This window comes from Salmo trutta, chromosome 22, assembly GCF_901001165.1.
Source record: "Salmo trutta chromosome 22, fSalTru1.1, whole genome shotgun sequence".
NCBI lineage: Eukaryota > Metazoa > Chordata > Actinopteri > Salmoniformes > Salmonidae > Salmo > Salmo trutta.
Genome location: NC_042978.1, coordinates 18,734,946 through 18,757,843, shown reverse-complemented (window position 1 = coordinate 18,757,843; position 22,898 = coordinate 18,734,946). Strand labels below are relative to the sequence as shown.

The 22,898-nt window shown below is 43.8% G+C and overlaps 1 protein-coding gene across 2 annotated transcripts in view; it reads left to right on the top strand.

Annotated features, from left to right (window-relative positions):
* Nucleotides 1-7,390: 7,390 nt before the first annotated feature.
* LOC115158280 (guanine nucleotide-binding protein subunit alpha-11) overlaps nt 7,391-22,898 on the top strand; it is a 91,970-nt gene continuing 76,462 nt past the window's right edge. Inside the window, exon 1 of one of the 2 annotated variants that reach the window (XM_029707043.1) lies at nt 7,391-8,567. In XM_029707043.1, coding sequence (XP_029562903.1) covers nt 8,432-8,567 — 136 coding nt within the window. In that variant the 5' untranslated portion in view covers nt 7,391-8,431. The remainder of the gene's footprint in view (nt 8,568-22,898) is intronic. The other variant, XM_029707044.1, reaches the window with a different exon arrangement.

Here is a 22,898-nt window from a genome sequence, read left to right as displayed (position 1 = left end):
TTGCTGCCCCAACGGTACGTAGGAACCGTTCTTCAGTTGGCCCACACCCACCTGTTGGGGGCGCACCTGGGAATGGAGAAGACCCGGGAACGGATCGCCGCCTGGTTCCACTGGCCCGGGATGAGGAGGGCCGTGGAAGACTGCTGTCGCAGCTGCCCAGAGTGTCAACTCACTGCCCCGAAAGCACACTTCCGAAACCCTCTTGTCCCCCTGCCAATAATCGGGGTGCCCTTTGAACGCATCGCCATGGACATAGTGGGACCCCTGGTAAAGACTGCACGAGGACACAGGTACATCTTGGTAATAGTGGACTATGCCACCCGGTATCCCGAGGCCATTCCCCTACGGGCGGCGGTGTCCAAGGGAATCGCCCGTCAGCTGTTCCACTTTTTTAGCCGGGTGGGCATCCTGAATGTGATCCTGACAGACGAAGGTACGGAGTTGTGTGCCTTCCTGCAGATCAAGCAGATCCGGACCTCCGTTTTTCACCCGCAGATGGATGGGCTCGTCGAGCGCTTTAATAAAACGCTCAAACAGATGCTGCGGAAGGTCATCGAGCAGGACGGGAAGAACTGGGACCTGCTACTACCCCACCTAATGTTCTCAATCCGAGAAGTACCCCAATCCTCCACTGGGTTTTCCCCGTTCTAACTCCTCTATGGGAGGAGGACACGCGGCCTACTGGACCTTGCCAAGGAGGTGTGGGAAGCCCAACCGACCCCCTTACTCAGCGTGGTAGAGCACGTGGAGACGATGCGGGAGCGGATGACAGCCATATGGCCAGTTGTGAGGGAACATATTGAGAAGGCCCAACGCGCCCAGGTCTACAATCGGGGAGCCCAACCCCGAGAATTCCAGGTGGGAGACAGGGTTTTGGTCTTGATCCCCACGGCCGAAAGTAAGTTCCTGGCAACATGGCACGGACCATACGAGGTGATCGAGAAGCTGGGACCTGTCAATTACCGCGTATGGCAACCGGGGAGACGGAAACCCCAACAGATTTACTACGTGAACCTGTTGAAGAAGTGGCATGTGAGGACAGCCTTGGCCGTGTTATGGTTGGGACCCAGAACGCCAACGGTACCAGTGGAGGTCCCGAGCAATGAGGACCTCGACCTGGCCCAGAAGCAAGAGCTCAGGGAGCTAACAATTTCCAGGAGGTGAACGACATCAGCTTGTTCGACACATATCCCATGCCGAGGGTGGACAAGCTCATTGACCGATTGGGAAAGGCCCGGTACATCAGCACCCTTGACCTGACCAAAGGTTATTGGCAGGTACCGTTGGCAGCCTCCTCCCGGGAGAAGACAGCGTTTTCGACACCAGACGGGTTGTATCAGTACTGGGTGCTCCCTTTCGGTCTCCACGGAGCCCCGCCCACATTCCAACGGCTGATGAACAGTGTTTCGACCCCACCAGCAGTACGCAGCGGCATATCTGGATAATATCCTCCACAGCCAAGGTTGGGAAGAGCACCTGATGCACCTCCAGGCGGTGCTTGACGCGCTCAGACAAGCCTGGTTGACCGCAAACCCCAAGAAATGCAAGCTAGGGTTCGAGGAGGTGGAGTACCTGGGGTATTTGATCGGACGGGGGAACGTCAAGCCCCAGGAGAGGAAGGTTCATGCGGTGCGTGACAGGCCCGTTCCACCATGCTCCCCTGGTCTGGATGGCCAGGGGAAAGGACACGAACGATCGGGTCACCAGGTGGTTCTTGTCCCTTCAACGCTTCTCTTTTTCTGTTGTGCACAGGTCAGTGGCGAAGCATGGTAACGCGGATGCCCTATCGGGAAGGGAGACCTACGTTGCACTGATGACAGTCCCCTCCCCGACAGAGCTGGGGGGGGGGGGGGCTACAGCAGGTCAGCCACCAGGGGGAGACTCGTCGAGGCCTGGTAACAGATGGAATATACATCACGAGGCGATGGCTCCATCTGCTGGTCTGCCACAGTACGTTTGTTTATCCCATGTGTAACTGTGTTGTTTGTGTCACACTGCTTTGCTTGATCTTGGCCAGGTCGCAGTTGTAAATGAGAACTTGTTTCCTAACTGTCCTACCTGGTTAAATAAAGGTCAAATTAAAAAAAGTACAGTACCATTTGCTCTGTGGTTGTATTCTGTATGCATGGATGTGCCTGTGCCAAACTATTGCTCTGTTTCACTTTCATTATGGTTTCAAACAAGTTTGCAGACGTAATACATGTATACATGGGAAGCATGATACCCTAATAATGTACACAATTTCAATTAATTCAGTGGAACTGAGCCATACAGCAGTCACAATATTGATGCTTCTCTGCAGTACTAGGGCCATAGCCAGGCCATAGCTGCAATAGTTAATCAGTGCCATCATCAGAGGGCCATTATAACTATTTTGCCTCCCACACAGTATAGCAATGGAGACTGAGTGGCACTGGTGTCATAAGGTTTTGAGTGCCCTTATTATCAGTAATAATGAGTCAGAAGGATCTGAACTTTCGGATAAAGAAAGTATACTGAACAAAAATATAAACGCAACAATGTTCCATGAGTTGAAATAAAATACATTTTTCATACACACAAAAACCTTATTTCTCTCAAATGTTGTGAACAAATTTATTTACATCCCTGTTAGTGAGCATTTGTCCCTTGCCAAGATTATCAATCCGCCTGACAGGTGTGGCATATCAAGAAGCTGATTAAACAGCATGATCATTACACTGGTGCACCTTGTGCTGTGGACAATAAAAGGCCACTCTAAAATGTGCAGTTTTGTAACACAACGCCACAGATGTCTCAAGTTTTGAAGGAGCGTGCAATTGGCATTCTGACTGCAGGAATGTCCACCAGAGCTGTTGCCAGAGAATTGAATGTTCATTTCTCTACCATAAACCGCCTCCAACGTCGTTTTAAAGAATTTGTCAGTATGTCCAAATGGCCTCACAACCGCAGACCATGTGTAACCACGCCAGCCCAAGACCTCCACATCCGGCTTCTTCACCTACGGGATTGTCTGAGACCAGCCACCTAGACAGCTGACAAAACTGTGGGTTTGCACAATCAGAGAATTTCTGCACAAACTGTCATAAACCGTCTCAAGGAAGCTCATCTGCCTGCTTGTCATCCTCACCAGGGTCTTGACCTGACTGCAGTTCAGCGTTGTAACCAACTTCAGTGGCAAATGCACACCTTCGATGGCCACTTGCATGATAGAGAAGTGTGTTCTTCACGGATGAATCCTTGTTTCAAATGTACCGGGCAGATGGCAGACAGATTTACTGCCGTTGTGTGGGTAGCGGTTTGCTGATGCCAACGTTGTGAACAGAGTGCCCCATGGTGGCAGTGGGGTTATGGTATGGGCAGGCATAAGCTATGGACAATGAATACAATTGCATTTTATCGATGGCAATTTGAATGCACAGAGATACTGTGACGAAATCCTGAGGCCCATTTCCGCCTCCATCACTTCATGTTTCAGCATGATAATGCATGGCCCCATGTCGCAAGGATCTGTACACAATTCCTGGAAGCTGAAAATATCCCAGTTCTTCCATGGTCTGCATACTACCAGACATGTCACCACCACCCATTGAGCGTGTTTGAGATGCTCTGGATCAAAGTGTATGACAGCGTGTTCCAGTTCCCGCCGATATCCAGCAACTTCTCACAGCCATTGAAGAGGAGTGGGACAACATTCCACAGGCCACAATCAACAGCCTGGTCAACTCTATGTGACGGAGATGTGTCACACTGCATGAGGCAAATGGTGGTAACACCTGATACTGACTTGTTTTCTGATCAACGCCCCTACCTTCTTTTTCTTTTTAAATGTAGGTATCTGTATTTCCAATCATGTGAAATCCATAGATTAGGGCCTAATGAATTTATTTCAGTTGACTGATTTCCTCATATGAGCTGTAATTCAGTAAAATCGTTGAAATTGTTGCATTTATATTTTTGTTCATTGTATGAAGAAGAAGAACTGAACGTCTAACTTCATCACAAAAGGTTACGATATTGATACACCAAGTGTAGAGCACCAAGTTTTTTTTAGGCTACTGTACAGAACATAAATAAATACACAACAGAATTAGGATTGGATTGGCATATTTATAAGCCATTATCATCATATGATTATTTTCAGTCATGGACATCACAGTCCTGGCAGTCAGGAATATTGCCTACTTGAATGCCAAGCCAATATTTTCCAAAATAACAATTATTTCAAACTGATCAAATAAAGTAAAATGTTATTTGTCACATGCGCCAAATACAACTGATGTAGACTGATTCAAATACAATTGATGTAGATATGTACATAAAGGCAGGGTAAAGTGACTAGGCATCAGCATAGATAATAATAACAGTAAGAATAAAGAACAGAGTAGCATAAGCATATGATGAGTGTTGGTATGCGTATGTGTGTGCGTGTGTGTGTATGTAGTGTATGTGAATGTGTGTGGGTTTTGTGTGAGTGTGTCAGTGTAGTGTGTGTGAGTGAGTGTGTACAGTATATACAGTTGAAGTCGGAAGTTTACATACACTTAGGTTGGAGTCATTAAAACTTGTTTTTCAACCACTCCACACATTTCTTGTTAACAAACTATAGTTTTGGCAAGTCGGTTAGGACATCTACTTTATGCATGACACAAGTAATTTTTTCAACAATTGTTTACAGACAGATTATTTCACTTATAATTCACTGTATCACAATTCCAGTGGGCCAGAAGTTGACATATACTAAGTTGACTGTGCCTTTAAACAGCTTGGAAAATTCCAGAAAATGATGTCATTGCTTTAGAAGCTTCTGATAGGCTAATTGACACCATTTGAGTCAATTGGAGGTGTACCTGTGGATGTATTTCAAGGCCTACCTTCAAACTCACTGCCTCTTTGCTTGACATCATGGGAAAATCAAAAGAAATCAGCCAAGACCTCAGAAAAGAAAATGTAGACCTCCACAAGTCTGGTTCATCCTTGGGAGCAATTTCCAAATGCCTGAAGGTACCACATACATCAATACAAACAATAGTACGCAAGTACAAACACCATGGGACCACGCAGCCCTCATGCCGCTCAGGAAGGAGACGCGTTCTGTCTCCTAGAGATGAATGTACTTTGGTGCGAAAAGTGCAAATTAATCTCAGAACAGCAGCAAAGGACCTTGTGAAGATGCTGGAGGAAACGGGTATAAAGGTATCTATATCCACAGTAAAATGAGGCCTATATCGACATAACCTGAAAGGCCGCTCAGCAAGGAAGAAACCACTGCTCCAAAACCGCCATAAAAAAGCCAGATTACGGTTTGAAACTGCACATGGGGACAAAGATTGTACTTTTTGGAGAAATGTCCTCTGGTCTGATGAAACGAAAATAGAACTGTTTGGCCATAATGACCATCGTTATGTTTGGAGGAAAAAGGGGGAGGCTTGCAAGCCGAAGAACACCATCTCAACCGTGAAGCACGGGGGTGGCAGCATCATGTTGTGGTGGTGCTTTGCTGCAGGAGGGACTGGTGCACTTCACAAAATAGATGGCATCATGAGGCAGGAAAATTATGTGGATATATTGAAGCAACATCTCAAGACATCAGTCAGGAAGTTAAAGCTTGGTCGCAAATGGGTCTTCCAAATGGACAATGACCCCAAGCATACTTCCAAAGTTGTGGGAAAATGGCTTAAGGACAACAAAGTCGAGGTATTGGAGGGGCCATCACAAAGCCCTGACCTCAATCCTATAGAAAATGTGTGGGCAGAACTGAAAAAGCGTGTGCGAGCAAGGAGGCCTACAAACCTGACTCGGTTACACCAGCTCTGTCAGGAGGAATGGGTCAAAATTCACCCAAGCTTGTGGAAGGCTAACCAAAACGTTTGACCCAAGTTAAACTATTTAAAAGCAATGCTACCAAATGCTAATTTAGTGTATGTAAACCTCTGACCCACTGGGAATGTGATGAAAGAAATAAAAGCTGAAATAAATCACTCTACTATTTCACATTCTTAAAATAAAATGGTGATCCCAACTGTCCTAAGACAAGGAATTTTTACTAGGATTAAATGTCAGGAATTGTGAAAAACTGAGTTAAAAAGTATTTTGGCTAAGGTGTATGTAAACTTCCGACTTCAACTGTATAGTCTTGTGAGTGTGCATAATAAGTGTAAGATAAGGTCAATGCAGATAGTACAAACATACAGTAGAGAACTGCAAATAGATAGCAGATGAGAATGAGAAAAATACATCTGATTGAAATTTCAAAAGGACATATTGGTTTCCTTACACCCTGTAGGCAGTCTGTGGACAAGGTACGACAGCAATCCAAGCTTTGATTCCACGCTCCATGTCCAAATCATCAATGAAGTAACTTAATTGAGCTAGACAACCAATGTCAGTCACTTTAAGATGATTTGGACCGGAAAGCAAAAAATGTACTTGCATTGGTTTTGGGCTGCATTTGAAAACAGTGGCCAGGTAAACAAAAACAAAGCATGGATTGCTGTCTTACATTGTCCATAGAGTGCTTTAAGCCTACATGGTAAGGAAACCAATATGTACTATCCCTTTAATTCTCTACAAAATGTTAGCATTGCATATCTTTCTTCCTCAGGTGTTGAATTGTACCTATCATAAAGTTGGAACATTTGTGGCCTACTTTTGCAACAGTGGAGTAGGCTAACTATAGATGTTTGACAAAAGATGGGCGTTGTCCATCCAGTCAAATTTCTGGATCTGTGGTTGACACTCCTCGAAAGGAAAGATTGTTTGTTGCATAAAGATAGATAGAGGGCTCTAGTACCAAAAACTAATTTTAGCATGGGAAACGCCGTTGAGGACTTTCACTATTTTGAAGTAGTCAACTGGGTGGGACTTCCCATGGGTTAAGGAAGGATCACATAATTCCATCCAGATCACCAGGCGGGATCAGCCAATGAATTACACTCGTGAGCAAACATTCCATAATTGCAGATGGCAGTAAAACATTCCATAACTGCAGGTGGCGGTAAATTGCCAAACTTGTCTTTATACCTGTTCAAACAACACACTCCAGGTGACAGTATGTACCCTTTCAGTTGGTTTGCCATCTCAAATAAGAAAATTGGCTACTTCAAAATGGAGATGACCTCAATAGCGCTGCCAGAGATGCTGTATATAATGACGAGATGGTCAACACCCTAACAATGGGAGTCATTGTCCCAAGGGCCGAAAGGCAGGCACTCTGCATATAGCTAGCTGTATTACCGCTTCGCCTCCACCTCTCTGGCGCGGCCAGTGCTCTCACAGACGTCACAATGGGACGGATATACGATGTCTATCTAGTCTATGGTTTGTCGGTTTCTCTAACAAACTTGGCAGTTTTTAGACCTGCCCGCAATGACAGCGTGTAAACCCCACCCATTCAGTTTTGATTAACCACCCTCATTCTCTGTCTTGATTTGCTTTCGCTCTGTCAGTGACTTTTCCTCCCAAGTGTAGCCAGCAACAAGGTAGTGAGTGTACATCACACCCGGGCTGACGCGTGATTACCAAGGGGAAAAAATTAAAAGGGGCGATAAACGCACGAAACATTCAAGGCAATTCCCCATTTGTTGTCAGCGAGCGTTTAAATCTACCTACATTTTTGGAGGATGATACCACAATGAAGAACGTTAGCCAAATTGGGCGTTTTAGCTAGCTAAGTGTCATATGGCTAGCTAGCCTTCCTAGGTATATATTTTAGCCAGCTATCTAATGTTAGCCATACTTGTTAGCTAGGTGGTCACGGCTAGCAAATACAACACAATCTAGCTACAGTAGCTTGCTATCCTAGCTAGATAAAGCGAGTATTATTATTGTTATCTTCGTGTTTTGACGTTTGACAGCTAGTTAGCAATTTAGTTAGCTAGCTGAAGGACAGTTTCACAGAGGCTCTTTGTCACTACTCGGACGTTTTATGGTCTTGGTTCTGGGGCGGCTAGGCGTAGCATGAGACTGTACAGATGTGGCAGCCAAGTTTGTCCCGTTGTCTCCTGTTCTTGGGTTGGTAAGCACACGGCAATTTAAATGCGTTGGAAGAGTCGTTGCTAGAGAACTACGACATTTTAGTTAGAGAGGTATTGGTCATTTTTGGACTGAAACGCTAACTAGCCTGTTGACTGTGAAGAGCAAGCTAGCTATTGTCGCTGGCTAGGTGCTATCGAGTTTAACTGGGCCATATTATCTAGTTGTATCTGCCTTGACTAGAGACTTACAAGCTGTCAAATATTTGGTGTAACTGTCCAATGCTAGCTCGCGCAAAGGCGTCCTCAAGAGGCCAAACTTCGTAGCTAGCTGGCTACATTTGTTGCATCCACACCACTCATTTATTTTTATCCTTGGACTGTCCATTCGGATTTACAAAGGGGATTGGGATAATTATTTGCTATTAAGTGTGAGGTCTGGGCGCCGCATTCAAGTCTGGCGTTTAAATACTGCGGTGATGACTTTAGAATCCATGATGGGCTGTTGCCTGAGCGAGGAGGCGAAGGAGTCCAAACGAATCAACGCCGAGATCGATAAGCAGCTCCGTCGAGACAAGCGAGACGCGAGGAGGGAACTTAAACTTCTTTTGTTGGGTACAGTAACATTAAACCATTCTTCCTCCATACACACACGTTCCCATAATTTAATTAATTGGATGGATGCTTGAAGTCTTCAAAAATTGGGATTGGTATGTGATGGCTTTAAAGTCAATTATGCATCATTGCTGAAGTGATACCATTCATCAGAGTATAAATTACACTGTAGCTATGTCTAATGATATGAGTGTTGTATTTGATCTATAAGGATTTATAGTATGCAAAACAAGTTGCCCCCAATTACATAACAGCCATGCTGCTGTAAACCACAACGTTTCCCTACGTTATCCGATATGTAAAGCGATTTGACTTTATGATTTGGATGGCATTGTGAGAACAACTCTGCATTGTTTGTAAAGAACTCGTGCATTTCACGGGAAAGTCTACACCTGTTGTATTTGAAACGTGACAAATATTTTATTTTCAGGATTCTACATAAAGCCTCCAGGGCTGCCATATCTGAGCTGTATTAGTGCATAGGACAAACATAAGCACCCACCAAATAGAGCCCCACAGTGGACACGTTATAATACCCATAAAACCTAGCAGTCAAACACAGAAATGGTTCCAATCGTTTTTTTCACCATTCATTTTTCCCATAGGAGATTTTAGAACCACTTCAAACAAGGTCTGTGTTTCTTGTAGGCTTCCCCTGGTGTGACGTTTTGATAACTGTGAAAATTTCTCTTTGACAATGTGACTTTTATCAATATGTTAGGCTTTATTTAGTCTGATTCGAATATGCTAATTAGCATCAAAGTAGTCTTCATGCAAGACAAATCCTTGCAGTCTCTTGCACGCCATCTCTAGCTGACACAATTAGTGCATTCATCTTAAGATAGTTAAGACAACGCATCACAATCGTATCAAGTACATTTCCCCTCAGCAAAGTATTTATCAGCAAAGTGGCTTTTTTGGAGGGTGTCGAGAGCGCTGTAAGTTATTTAAGATAACTTCCAAGAGTTACAGTTTCAAAAGATGGGCAGGGACTCCACTGTCCTGACTTTAGGGGGAAGCTTGTTCCACCATTGGGGTGCCAGGACAGAGAAGAGCTTTGACTGTGCTGTGCGGGAGCTGCCAGGAGTGGCGGAATCGTTCTTAAAGATGATCCAAGCTTCAACTGGAAGCCATTGACATGGGAGAACTTTGGACGGTTGAACACCAGGCGGGCTGCGCCGTTCTGGATAAATTGCTGGGTTTTGATGGCACAAGAGGGGAGCCAAGCCAACAGTTGCACTAGTCTTGACCAGGATTTCTCAAACTCGGTCCTGGGGCTCCCACTGGGTGCACATCTTAGTTTTGTTCTAGCACCACACAGCTGATTCAAATAACCAACTCATCAAGCTTTGATTATTTGAATCAGCTGTGTGGTTCTAGGCAAAAACCAGAAGATGCACCCAGTTTGGGAGACCCTGGTTTGAAACGAGACATGACAAGTGCCTGGATTAGGACCTGCGCCTCTTCCTGTGTGAGGAAAGGTCGTACTCTATGGGTGTTTTTAGAGCATGAACGAGTCAGTGCTTTAATGTTTGCAGAGAACTACAGGGTGTTGTCCAGGATTATGCCAAGGTTCTTTGCACTTTGGGAGGGGGAAACGGTGGAGGTGTCAGCTGTGATGGAGTGGTCTTGGAGCGGGCAGGCCTTTCCCGGGAGGAGGGCAGCTCCGAGGTTGAGCTTGAGGTGGTGGGCCGACATCCAAGCAGAGATATCTGCCAGACACGCAGTGATGCGTGTCGCCACCTGGGTGTCTAAAAGGGGGTAAGGAAAAGAGTAGATGTGTCATCCGCATTGTAATGATAGGAGAGAACATGTGAGGATATGACTGTGTAGAGAGAGTGAGTAGAGGGCCTGGAACCGAGCCCTGGGGGACACCAGTAGTGAAAGCACGTGGTGCAGACAGATCCTGTCTACCTGCCAGGTAGGATGCAATCCAGGAGTGTGCAGAGCCTGAGACGCCCAACCCTGAGAGGGTGGAGGATCAGATGGTTCACGGTTTCGAAGGCAGTGGATAGATCTAGGACCAAGGGGGCAAAGTAGGCCCACAGGCCGTATCCGGCCCGCAAGGCATACATATATTTATAATTTTGTAATAACATTTTTGTACCCCTTTTTTCTCCCCAATTCCGTGGTATTCAATTGGTAGTTAGTCTTGTCCCATCTCTGCAACTCCCGTACGGACTCGGGAGAGGCGAAGGTCGAGAGCCGTGCGTCCTCTGAAACACGACCCAGCCAAGCTGCACTGCTTCTTGACACAATACCCGCTTAACCCAGAAGCCAGCCGCACCAATGTGTCGGAGGAAACATGCTCCTGGCCCGCCAGAGTCGCCGCTAGAGCGCGATGGGACAAGGAAATCTTGGCCTGCCAAACCCTCTCCTAACCCGGACGACGCTGGGCCAATTGTGCACCGCCTCATGGGTCTTCCAGTCACGGCCAGCTGTGACACAGCCTGGGATCGAACCCGGGTCTTTAGTGATGCCTCAAGCACTGCGATGCAGTGCCTTAGACCGCTGCGCCACTCAGGAGGATCCCGCAAATTGATTTTAAACAATTGGTCCCCCCAAAAATGCTTTCCTCCGTTGAATTTCAAAATCCCGATGTGGCCCTTGCCCACCCCTGATCTAGGAGGAGAAGGGGAGAAAGTCAGCTTTGGCAGAGTGGAGAGCCTCTGACACAGAGGAGAGTGGTCTGTTGAGTTAGCCGCCTTGGAGCCTGACTGGTTTGGGTCAAGAAGATTGTTCTGAGAGAGATAACGAGAGTTGGTCAGAGACCGAACTCTCAAGTGTTTTAGAAGGAGAAGAAACGGATACCGGTCAATGGGTGGGTTTCCCTGTGGGTCCAGCTTTTTATTTGACTTTCATGGGCTTATCAAAACCAAAGATAACAATTACATTTTAGAAAAACAATGGCAGCACTAGCTATTCTCTTATGGAATTTGAAAGCCCTTAATATTGCTAGCAAATGTTCCAGCTGTCTTGATATTCTAGCAAGAAACCATATTGATATAGCAATGCTCAAAGAAACACACCTGCACCAAAAGGACACACATTAGAACAGAGAACCATTTGTACAAACTGGCTGATTTTTATCAGCCCCAAACAAAATTAAGGATGTAATCATAATGATACATAAACTTAATCACCATCATTGGTAAAGACCAAGAAGGTGGAATCACATTCCTTAAATGTATCCATAATGGAAAGAGAACTGCCTTTTATTAATGTGTACGCTCAAAATTTATATAATCATATCTTTTTTGATTCTCTGAACAGCGTGTTAGAATTAACTGAATTCCAATTGTTTATTGGGACAAATATGAATGCCATTCTGGACATATCTGATACAAATCTAATAAAACCACTACAATTCACAGGAAACCAAGTCTCTCCAACATATACTCTTTGATTACAACCTTATTGATGCCTGGTGAGCCTATAACCCTAAAGCAAAAGTGCTCTTTCTATTAAACAGGAACAAAACATTCTCCCAAGTCGATTTCATACTATTATCTACTCTATTTTCTTAAATCAAAGAAATGGAAATTCAACATTTAAGCCTTTCTGATCATCATGCTTATTACTGCCAGATACACATTTCAGAATCTCGTAAAAGAGCCACAAGGTGGAGCTTTAATGTTTCCTTACTACAAAATCCTGTTTTCTATGAACAATTTGAAATTGAATGAATTCATAATGATCTACCCCATTTTTCTCCTCAATTTCGTGTTATCCAGTTGGTATTTACAGTCTTGTCCCATCGCTGCAACTCCCATATGGACTCGGGAGAGGCAAAGGTCAAGAGCCATGTGTCCTCAAACACTGCACTGCTTCTTGACACACTGCTCGCTTAACCTCTCTGGGACGCTAGCGTCCCACCCGCGGTACACACTATCAACAGCCAGTGAAATAGCAGGGCGGCAAATTCAAAACAACAAAAATCTCATAATTCAAATTTCTCAAACATACAAGTATTATACACCATTTTAAAGATTCTCCTTAATCCAACCACAGTGTCCGATTTCAAAAAGGCTTTACGGCGAAAGCATAACATTAGATTATGTTAGGACAGCGCCTAAACAAGAAAAACCACACAGCCTTTTTCCAAGCAAGGAGTGGCGTCACAAAAAACAGAAATACAGCTAAAATTAATCACAAACCTTTGATCTTCATCAGATGACACTCCCAGGACTCAATGTTACAAAATACATGTATGTTTTGTTCGATAAAGTTCATATTTATATCCATAAACCCCATTTTACATTGGCGCGTGATGTTCAGAAAATGTATTCCCTCAAACTCCTGGTGAATGAGCACATCAATTTACAAAAATACTCATCATAAACGTTGATAAAATGTACAGTAGTTATTGAAAGAATTATAGGTACACTTCTCCTTAATCTTACATCTAGATGTTCCGCTAGCGGAACACCGCTCCAATATCCAATGATAGGGCGTGGCGCGAATTACAAACACGTCAGAAATCCAAAAACTTCAATTTTTCAAACATATGACTGTTTTACACCATTTTAAAGACAAGACTCTCCTTTATCTAACCACATTGTCCGATTTCAAAAAGGATTTACAACGAAAGCAAAACATTAGATAATGTCAGGAGAGTACCCAGCCAGAAATAATCACACACCCATTTTTCAAGCTAACATATAATGTCATAAAAACCAAAACCACAGCTAAATGCAGCACTAACCTTTGATCTTCATCAGATGACACTCCTAGGACATTATGTTATACAATACATGCATGTTTTGTTCAATCAAGTTCATATTTATATCAAAAACCAGCTTTTTACATTAGCATGTGACGTTCAGAACTAGCATACCCACCGAAAACTTCCGGTGAATTTACTAAATTACTCACGATAAACGTTCACAAAAAACATAACAATTATTTTAAGAATTATAGATACAGAACTCCTTTATGCAATCGCGGTGTCAGATTTTAAAATAGCTTTTCGGTGAAAGCACATTTTGCAATATTCTAAGTAGATAGTCCAGCCATCACAGGCTAGCTATTTTGACACCAACCAAGTGTGGTACTCACCAAACTCCGATTTACTATTAGAAAAGTTTGATTACCTTTGGTGTTCTTCGTCAGAATGCACTCCCAGGACTTCTACTTCAATAACAAATGTTGGTTTGGTCCCAAATAATCCATAGTTATATCCAAATAGCGGCGTTTTGTTCGTGCGTTCAAGACACTATCCAAAGGGTGACGCGCCGGTGCATATCGTGACAAAAAATGTCAAAATATTCCATTACTGTACTTCGAAGCATGTCAAATGCTGTTTAAAATCAATTTTTATGCGATTTTTCTCGTAAAATAGCGATAATATTCCGACCGGGAGACGTCGTTTTCGTTCAAAGACTGAAAATGTAAAATGGACTCTTCACGTGCACGCGCGCTCCTGTTTCATTGTTCTCATATCGACCACTATCCAAATGCGCTACTGTTTTTCAGCCAGGGACTGCAGAGTCATCATTCCCCGTTCTGGCGCCTTCTGAGAGCCTATGGGAGCGTTAGAAAATGTCACGTTACAGCAGAGATCCTCTATTTTCCATAAAGAGGCTATAGAAGGCCAAGAAATGGTCAGAGAGGGCACTTCCTGTATGCAATCTTCTCAGGTTTTGGCCTGCCATATGAGTTCTGTTATACTCACAGACACCATTCAAACAGTTTTAGAAACTTTAGGGTGTTTTCTATCCAAATCAAACAATTATATGCATATTCTAGTTTCTGGGCAGGAGTAATAACCAGATTAAATCGGGTAAGTTTTTTTATCCGGCCGTGAAAATACTGCCCCCTATCCTAAACAGGTTAAATACAGCACTAATTACGCTTTTATTAAAAAAGTTACGGATGCCACACAGTGCTCTCACAAACTCCCTCTATCTTTGATAAACACAGATATTAAACTATTTTCAAAAATTCTGTCTTCCCGTCTCAACTTACTTACCCAAATTGATACATCTGGACCAAAGCGGGTTTATTAAATGATTATCCTCAGAACCTCCGTCTATTACATATCTTACATGCTTCATCAGAAACTAAAGCTCCTTGGGCAGTTCTCTCTTGACGCAGAAAAAGCTTTTGATAGATTAGAAGGGTCATATCTTTAGTTGGTTTTTGAACAAATGGGACTTGGCTCCAATTTCATGATTAAAGTACTATATGACAATCCCTCAGCCATAGTAATAACAGGCAATACCTGCTCTGTTCCGTTCAGAATTTGTAACATTTAACATTTAAGTCATTTAGCAGACGCTCTTATCCAGAGCGACTTACAAATTGGTGCATTCACCTTATGATATCCAGTGGAACAACCACTTTACAATAGTGCATCTAAATCTTTTGGGGGGGGGGGTTAGAAGGATTACTTTATCCTATCCCAGGTATTCCTTAAAGAGGTGGGGTTTCAGGTGTCTCCGGAAGGTGGTGATTGACTCCGCTGTTCTGGCGTCGTGAGGGAGCTTGTTCCACCATTGGGGTGCCAGAGCAGCGAACAGTTTTGACTGGGCTGAGCGGGAACTGTGCTTCCTCAGAGGTAGGGAGGCGAGCAGGCCAGAGGTGGATGAACGCAGTGCCCTTGTTTGGGTGTAGGGCCTGATCAGAGCCTGAAGGTACGGAGGTGCCGTTCCCCTCACAGCTCCGTAGGCAAGCACCATGGACTTGTAGCGGATGCGAGCTTCAACTGGAAGCCAGTGGAGAGAGCGGAGGAGCGGGGTGACGTGAGAGAACTTGGGAAGGTTGAACACCAGACGGGCTGCGGCGTTCTGGATGAGTTGTAGGGGTTTAATGGCACAGGCAGGGAGCCCAGCCAACAGCGAGTTGCAGTAATCCAGACGGGAGATGACAAGTGCCTGGACTAGGACCTGCGCCGCTTCCTGTGTGAGGCAGGGTCGTACTCTGCGAATGTTGTAGAGCATGAACCTACAGGATCGGGTCACCGCCTTGATGTTAGTGGAGAACGACAAGGTGTTGTCCAGGGTCACGCCAAGGTTCTTAGCACTCTGGGAGGAGGACACAAGGGAGTTGTCAACCGTGATGGTGAGATCATGGAACGGGCAGTCCTTCCCCGGGAGGAAGAGCAGCTCCGTCTTGCCGAGGTTCAGCTTGAGGTGGTGATCCGTCATCCACACTGATATGTCTGCCAGACATGCAGAGATGTGATTCGCCACCTGGTTATCAGAAGGGGGAAAGGAGAAGATTAATTGTGTGTCGTCTGCGTATAACTAGAAGTAGCAGGTAAGGTGATTCTATTTCACCTCTCCAATTTGTCTATGGAGCCCCTGGCCCGGGCGATTCGATAATTGATGGAAATTACTCATCTCTCAATTCTATGGATCACAATCTCATGCCGACGATATCTGATTTTCCTTATAGATGTATCTCAATCCCTCCCAAAAGCTCAGAAAATCATAGACAAATGCAGCTCTATTTCAAGTTAGAAAATCTAACAATTTGCCCTACTGCCACTCGACCCTGATGGAGGACTCCATCCCAATCGTTTCCCATTTTAAATATTTGTGAATAGATATTTCCTTCCTTAGATAAAACCATGGCCTGAAACTTTAACAGAACACTCAATTCGATTCGACCACACTAGTTGGACTAATATCCCAGTTTGTTTTTTAACCGGCAGATTATCTATTATCAAGATTAATATATTGCCACATCTGAATTTTTGTAGTTAAATGCTTCCCTTGTCTCCCCCTTCTGGCTATTGGGATAAAATCCATTGTGCGGCTTCAAAATGTATATGGCAAGCAATGTTTTCGGCACTGAGCAAATTTCAGGTCTGCTGAGCGCAAACTTGAACATTGTGACAATTTGGTGCAACTTCCAGTGCGCGTTTACTGTGAACAGTTAGGCTGTACCTGCAATACAGTTTTAAGTGGTCATGTAGGCTACTGTGGCTATTTGATCATAATGTAAGCCTACCAGAGTGGCCTACCATCAAAAACAATGGAGCTAATGTATCCCATAACATTTTAATATAGAAATAGCTGTTCTATCATTTAGCCTACAGTAGCAGTCAATTTGTGGTGTTCAATGTAGGCCTACATTCCATGAGACTTTTGGGGAAAAAAAACATGCATGGCTTGACATTAACCTGTTTATCAACTTGTCCTCCAGACAAGGTGACTGAAAATGTTGGTTTTTGATGCAAGAAACCACTTTACAAAATAAAATTCATTATTATTCCCATACCATGATTACAGAGAATCAGACAAATTATGCTACCCTCTGCCTATTGGCTACTTAGCTTATTCAAGCCTGTCTCAAAATACAACACTGCCCCTTTAAGACGGAAAAAGCTCTTTACCTGACTTGCTTTTCAAAGATGTCTAGAAATGTATACATTTTGTGCTCTTGTAGGAAGCAATCACTCTCCCATTGCTTACTACAAATGATCTATAACTGGGCAAATAATTCACTAACTAGCAAAGAATATGAACAAAATGTGCACACGTGGCTACATGCAGCTCTCGCTTTGATCTTAAAACAAGTCCATCTACTCACGACCGCTCATGCTGTAAACACAGTCCAGTTCAATGTAAATGGCACAGATCCAAATGATAGTAATGCTCTATTTGCATGTAAGCCTACTGCAGCTCTGATTGTTTATGCCACACTGGTCTGTGTAGAGTACGGGCTGAGTAGTGCATATCAATGCAATAGAATCCTACTCCGATTCGTTCTGCCTACAACAAAATCTCTTGCATAGTTTGTCTTGTTTTGGTATATTGCACTGAAAGTGGCTAATATTGCATTGATTCAATCAACTGCCCCAGTGAAGGGAAACATTGATCTTGTTAACAGGGAAAACTCTAGAACAGTGGTCATCAACCTTTTCTGAGTCAAGATCACCGAGTCAAAATGCAAGCCAAGATCTACCGCTCAGATTTTTTTATAACAGGACTTAAAAAACGCAAGGCTAAAACAGTACTGTAGCAATGAGGTTTGTGCAGTAAGCTATAGGCCCAATACATTATCACCACATATTGGCTTTGCTTGAATTGCCCTGCCAATGCATTGTTCGGGCCATTTCAACAAAAAAAAATATACACTACCATTCAAAAGTTTGGGGTCACTAAGAAATGTCCTTGTTTTTGAAAGAAAAGCATTTTTTTCAATTTAAAAGAACATCAAATTGATCAGAAATGCAGTGTAGACATTAATGTTGTAAATTACTATTGTAGCTGGAAACGGCTGACTCTGCCGTCTACACTGTATTTCTGATCAATTTGATGTTAATGGACAGAATTTGCTTTTCTTTCTAAAACAAGGACTTTTCTAAGTAACCCCAAACTTTTGAACGGTAGTGTATATACACTGCTCAAAAAAATAAAGGGAACACTTAAACAACACAATGTAACTCCAAGTCAATCACACTTCTGTGAAATCAAACTGTCCACTTAGGAAGCAACACTGATTGACAATAAATTTCACATGCTGTTGTGCAAATGGAATAGACAACAGGTGGAAATTATAGGCAATTAGCAAGGCACCCCCAATAAAGGAGTGGTTCTGCAGGTGGGGACCACAGACCACTTCTCAGTTCCTATGCTTCCTGGCTGATGTTTTGGTCACTTTTGAATGCTGGCGGTGCTTTCACTCTAGTGGTAGCATGAGACGGAGTCTAAAACCCACACAAGTGGCTCAGGTAGTGCAGCTCATCCAGGATGGCACATCCAATGCGAGCTGTGGCAAGAAGGTTTGCTGTGTCTGTCAGCGTAGTGTCCAGAGCATGGAGGCGCTACCAGGAGACAGGCCAGTACATCAGGAGACGTGGAGGAGGTCGTAGGAGGGCAACAACCCAGCAGCAGGACCGCTACTTCCGCCTTTGTGCAAGGAGGAGCAGGAGGAGCACTGCAAAATGACCTCCAGCGGGCCACAAATGTGCATGTGTCTGCTCAAACGGTCAGAAACAGACTCCATGAGGGTGGTATGAGGGCCTGACATCCACAGGTGGGGGTTGTGCTTACAGCCCAACACCGTGCAGGACGTTTGGCAAATTCGCCACTGGCGCCCTGTGCTCTTCACAGATGAAAGCAGGTTCACACTGAGCACATGTGACAGACGTGACAGTCTGGCGACGCTGTGGAGAACGTTCTGCTGCCTGAAACATCCTCCAGCATGACCGGTTTGGCGGTGGGTCAGTCATGGTGTGGGGTGGCATTTCTTTGGGGGGCCGCACAGCCCTCCATGTGCTCGCCAGAGGTAGCCTGACTGCCATTAGGTACCGAGATGAGATCCTCAGACCCCTTGTGAGACCATATGCTGGTGCGGTTGGCCCTGGGTTCCTCCTAATGCAAGACAATGCTAGACCTCATGTGGCTGGAGTGTGTCAGCAGTTCCTGCAAGAGGAAGGCATTGATGCTATGGACTGGCCCGCCCGTTCCCCAGACCTGAATCCAATTGAGCACATCTGGGACATCATGTCTCGCTCCATCCACCAATGCCACATTGCACCACAGACTGTCCAGGAGTTGGCGGATGCTTTAGTCCAGGTCTGGGAGGAGATCCCTCAGGAGACCATCCGCCACCTCATCAGGAGCATGCCCAGGCGTTGTAGGGAGGTCATACAGGCACTTGGAGGCCACACACACTACTGAGCCTCATTTTGACTTGTTTTAAGGACATTACATCAAAGTTGGATCAGCCTGTAGTGTGGTTTTCCACTTTTAATTTTGAGTGTGACTCCAAATCCAGACCTCCATGGGTTGATAAATTGGATTTCCATTGATTATTTTTGTGTGATTTTGTTGTCAGCACATTCAACTATGTAAAGAAAAAAGTTTTTAATAAGATTATTTCTTTCATTCAGATCTAGGATGTGTTTAAGTGTTCCCTTTATTTTTTTGAGCAGTATATTTCAAGTTTTGAGGTAGGATATATGATCACACCGGTAATATATCTGTTGTATTACTTGTGAAGCACAGCTGAGTGAACATATATTTAATTGGGCTGATGGTGCCTGCATCTGATGTTCAGTCTCAGAAGATGGAGGGTCCGCCTCTTAAAATCCCTCCTCTCCCTGACCAAACAGGGTCAGTCTTCCCAGATTAAGACGCAAGTTGAGTTGCTATGCATTATTTCTGCCTCATGCACAAATTCATGTTACTCTTATGAACAGAGAAAGTGAAATATTCCTCTATTTAAAAAAAGACCCAGCCAACCCTATAAAAACACTTTCCTACTCATTCATTGCTGCTGCAGTGCTTGTTGTAGCACTGAGTGGAAATAGGGAAAAAGGTGCATTTTATAAGTGTTGAATACAAAGTTTTGACAGTGCTGAGTAAGAACTTAAACATGAATTCACTCATAAAAACAGCATATCTTTGCTGTATTTGTTGTCTCTCTCTAGTCATGGTTTTAAACATTTTGGAATCTCACAGTATCAACTTTGCTGTAGCTTTATTTTATGCCTGCTACGATACTGCAGACACGGTCATCTGAGCCTTCCGATTGGCCAGCGGTAGGCTTATAGTGCAATTGATTTGCTCTCTGGGCCTGCCCATGAAGGTAGTTTGTACCTTGAGACACATGAAAGATTTAAAAATGGCAACAGTTCGCCTACCTGGCAGAGGGCAGCTGGATCGGGTGCACCTACTGCCAACATCCTGAGACAAAAACGAAAAAAAATAGGAACAAGGCTTTATCGTTGGGTTTTTTACAGAACATTTTAGGTGTTGACTAGGAAAATGCATTTGAGATCGACCGGTTGGTGACCACTGCCCTAGATAGTTGAGTGAAGTCCAGGGGGAGCTGCGCAGCAGTCTCGGGGCTACTGCGCGCGCAGCTCAGAGTGAACATTGATTGCAAGGTAAGTGAGCCTGGAAAAAATATACGAACTTGGAAAGAGGTAGGAGGATTATCCATACCAAACTTCAAATTGTATTTACAGGCGCTAGTATTTCGGCCCATCCTAAATTGGTTTCGAACATGATTTTTCTGCCCCCTGGCTGAGAATAGAGATAAATATGGTGTCTCCTATTATCCTGGAAGAGGTGGTCTTCACTCATATATCCTATAATGAATGTAAACTTCGCTTTCGTCCAATTATTACTCAATTTCTATTTGTCTGTCAACTATGTTTGACAGCCATCGTCGATGGTGATCGTACATTTTTTCCAGGCTCACTTACCTTGCAGTCAGTGTTCACTCTGAGCTGCGCGCGCAGTAGCCCCGAGACTGCTGCGCAGCTCCCCCTGGACTTCACTCAACTATCTAGGGCAGTGGTCACCAACCGGTCGATCTCAAAGGCATTCCTAGTCAATACCTAAAATGTTCTGTAAAAAACCCAACGATAAAGCCTTGTTCCTATTTTTTTGGTTTTTGTCTCGGGATGTTGGCAGTAGGTGCACCCGATCCAGCTGCCCTGTGCTGGGTAGGCCTACTCAGTTTGCTGCATGCACAAAATAAATATTAGACAGCAAGCCTCTTGATCCAGGAGGGGATTGTCTGCTGTTAACCTGTTGGGGATAGGGGGCAGTATTTGCACGGCCGGATAAAAAACGTACCCGATTTAATCTGGTTACTACTCCTGCCCAGTAACTAGAATATGCATATAATTGTTTGATTTGGATAGAAAACACCCTAAAGTTTCTAAAACTGTTTGAATGGTGTCTGTGAGTATAACAGAACTCATTTGGCAGGCCAAAACCTGAGAAGATTCCAAACAGGAAGCGCTCTCTCTGACTTTTTCTTGGCCTTCTTGATCATCTCTAACCAAAACAGGCGATCTCTGGCATAACGTGACATTTTCTAACACTCCCATAGGCACTCAGAAGGCGCCAGAAAGATGAATGGTGGCTTTGCAGGCCATGGCTGAAAAACAGTAGCGCATTTTGTAAGTGGTCGATCTGAGGACAATGAGACTGGAGGCGCGTGTACGAGCCGACACCATGTTTACTTTCTTTCTCTTTGAACGAAAACAACGACTCCCGGTCGGAATATGATCGCTTTTTTACGAGAAAAATAGCATAAAAATTGATTTTAAACAGCGTTTGACATGCTTCGAAGTACGGTAATGGAATATTTTGAATTTTTTTGTCACGAAACGCGTCGGGCGCGTCACCCTTCTTTACCCTTCGGATAGTGTCTAGAACGCACGAACAAAACGCCGCTATTTGGATATAACTATGGATTATTTGGAACCAAACCAACATTTGTTATTGAAGTAGAAGTCCTGGGAGTGCATTCTGACGAAGAACAGCAAAGGTAATCAAACTTTTCTAATAGTAAATCGGAGTTTGGTGAGTACCACACTTGGTGGGTGTCAAAATAGCTAGCCTGTGATGCCTGGGCTATCTACTCAGAATATTGCAAAATGTGCTTTCACCGAAAAGTTATTTTAAAATCGGACATAGCGAGTGCATAAAGGAGTTCTGTATCTATAATTCTTAAAATAATGATGTTTTTTGTGAACGTTTATCGTGAGTAATTTAGTAAATTCACCGGAAGTGTTTGGTGGGAATGCTAGTCACATGCTAATGTAAAAAGATGGTTTTTGATATAAATATGAACTTGATTGAACAAAACATGCATGTATTGTATAACATAATGTCCTAGGATTGTCATCTGATGAAGATCATCAAAGGTTAGTGCTGCATTTAGCTGTGGTTTGGGTTTATGTGACATTATATGCTAGCTTGAAAAATGGGTGTCTGATTATTTCTGGCTGGGTACTCTGCTGACATAATCTAATGTTTTGCTTTCGTTGTAAAGCCTTTTTGAAATCGGACAGTGTGGTTAGATTAACGAGAGTCTTGTCTTTTAAAATGCTGTAAAATAGTCATATGTTTGAGAAATTGAAGTAATAGCATTTCTAAGGTATTTGAATATCGCGCCACGGGATTACACTGGCTGTTGAGTAGGTGGGACGCTGGCCCAGAGAGGTTAACCAATCGATTTATTGGTTTTGGAAGACACTAGATGTCTAACTAGCTCCTAAAATAGCAAACCAAATGCCCAACAGCATTTAGCACTTTTTAGACAGTTAACTTAATAGTTTAAAGATAACAAGCTGGCAAACATTTGTTCCATACTGTAATTAGATCACATCCGTGTGTGGGTATGTACAGTTGAAGTCAGAAGTTTACATAAACTGAGCTTAAATGTATTTGGCTAAGGTGTTTCACAATTCCTGACATTTAATCCTAGTAAAAGTTCCCTGTCTTAGGTCAGTTAGGATCACCACTTTATTGTCAGAATAATAGAGAATTGTTTCAGCTTTTATTTTTCATCACATTCTCAGTGGGTCAGAAGTTTACATACACTAATTATTATTTGGTAGCATTGCCTTTAAAT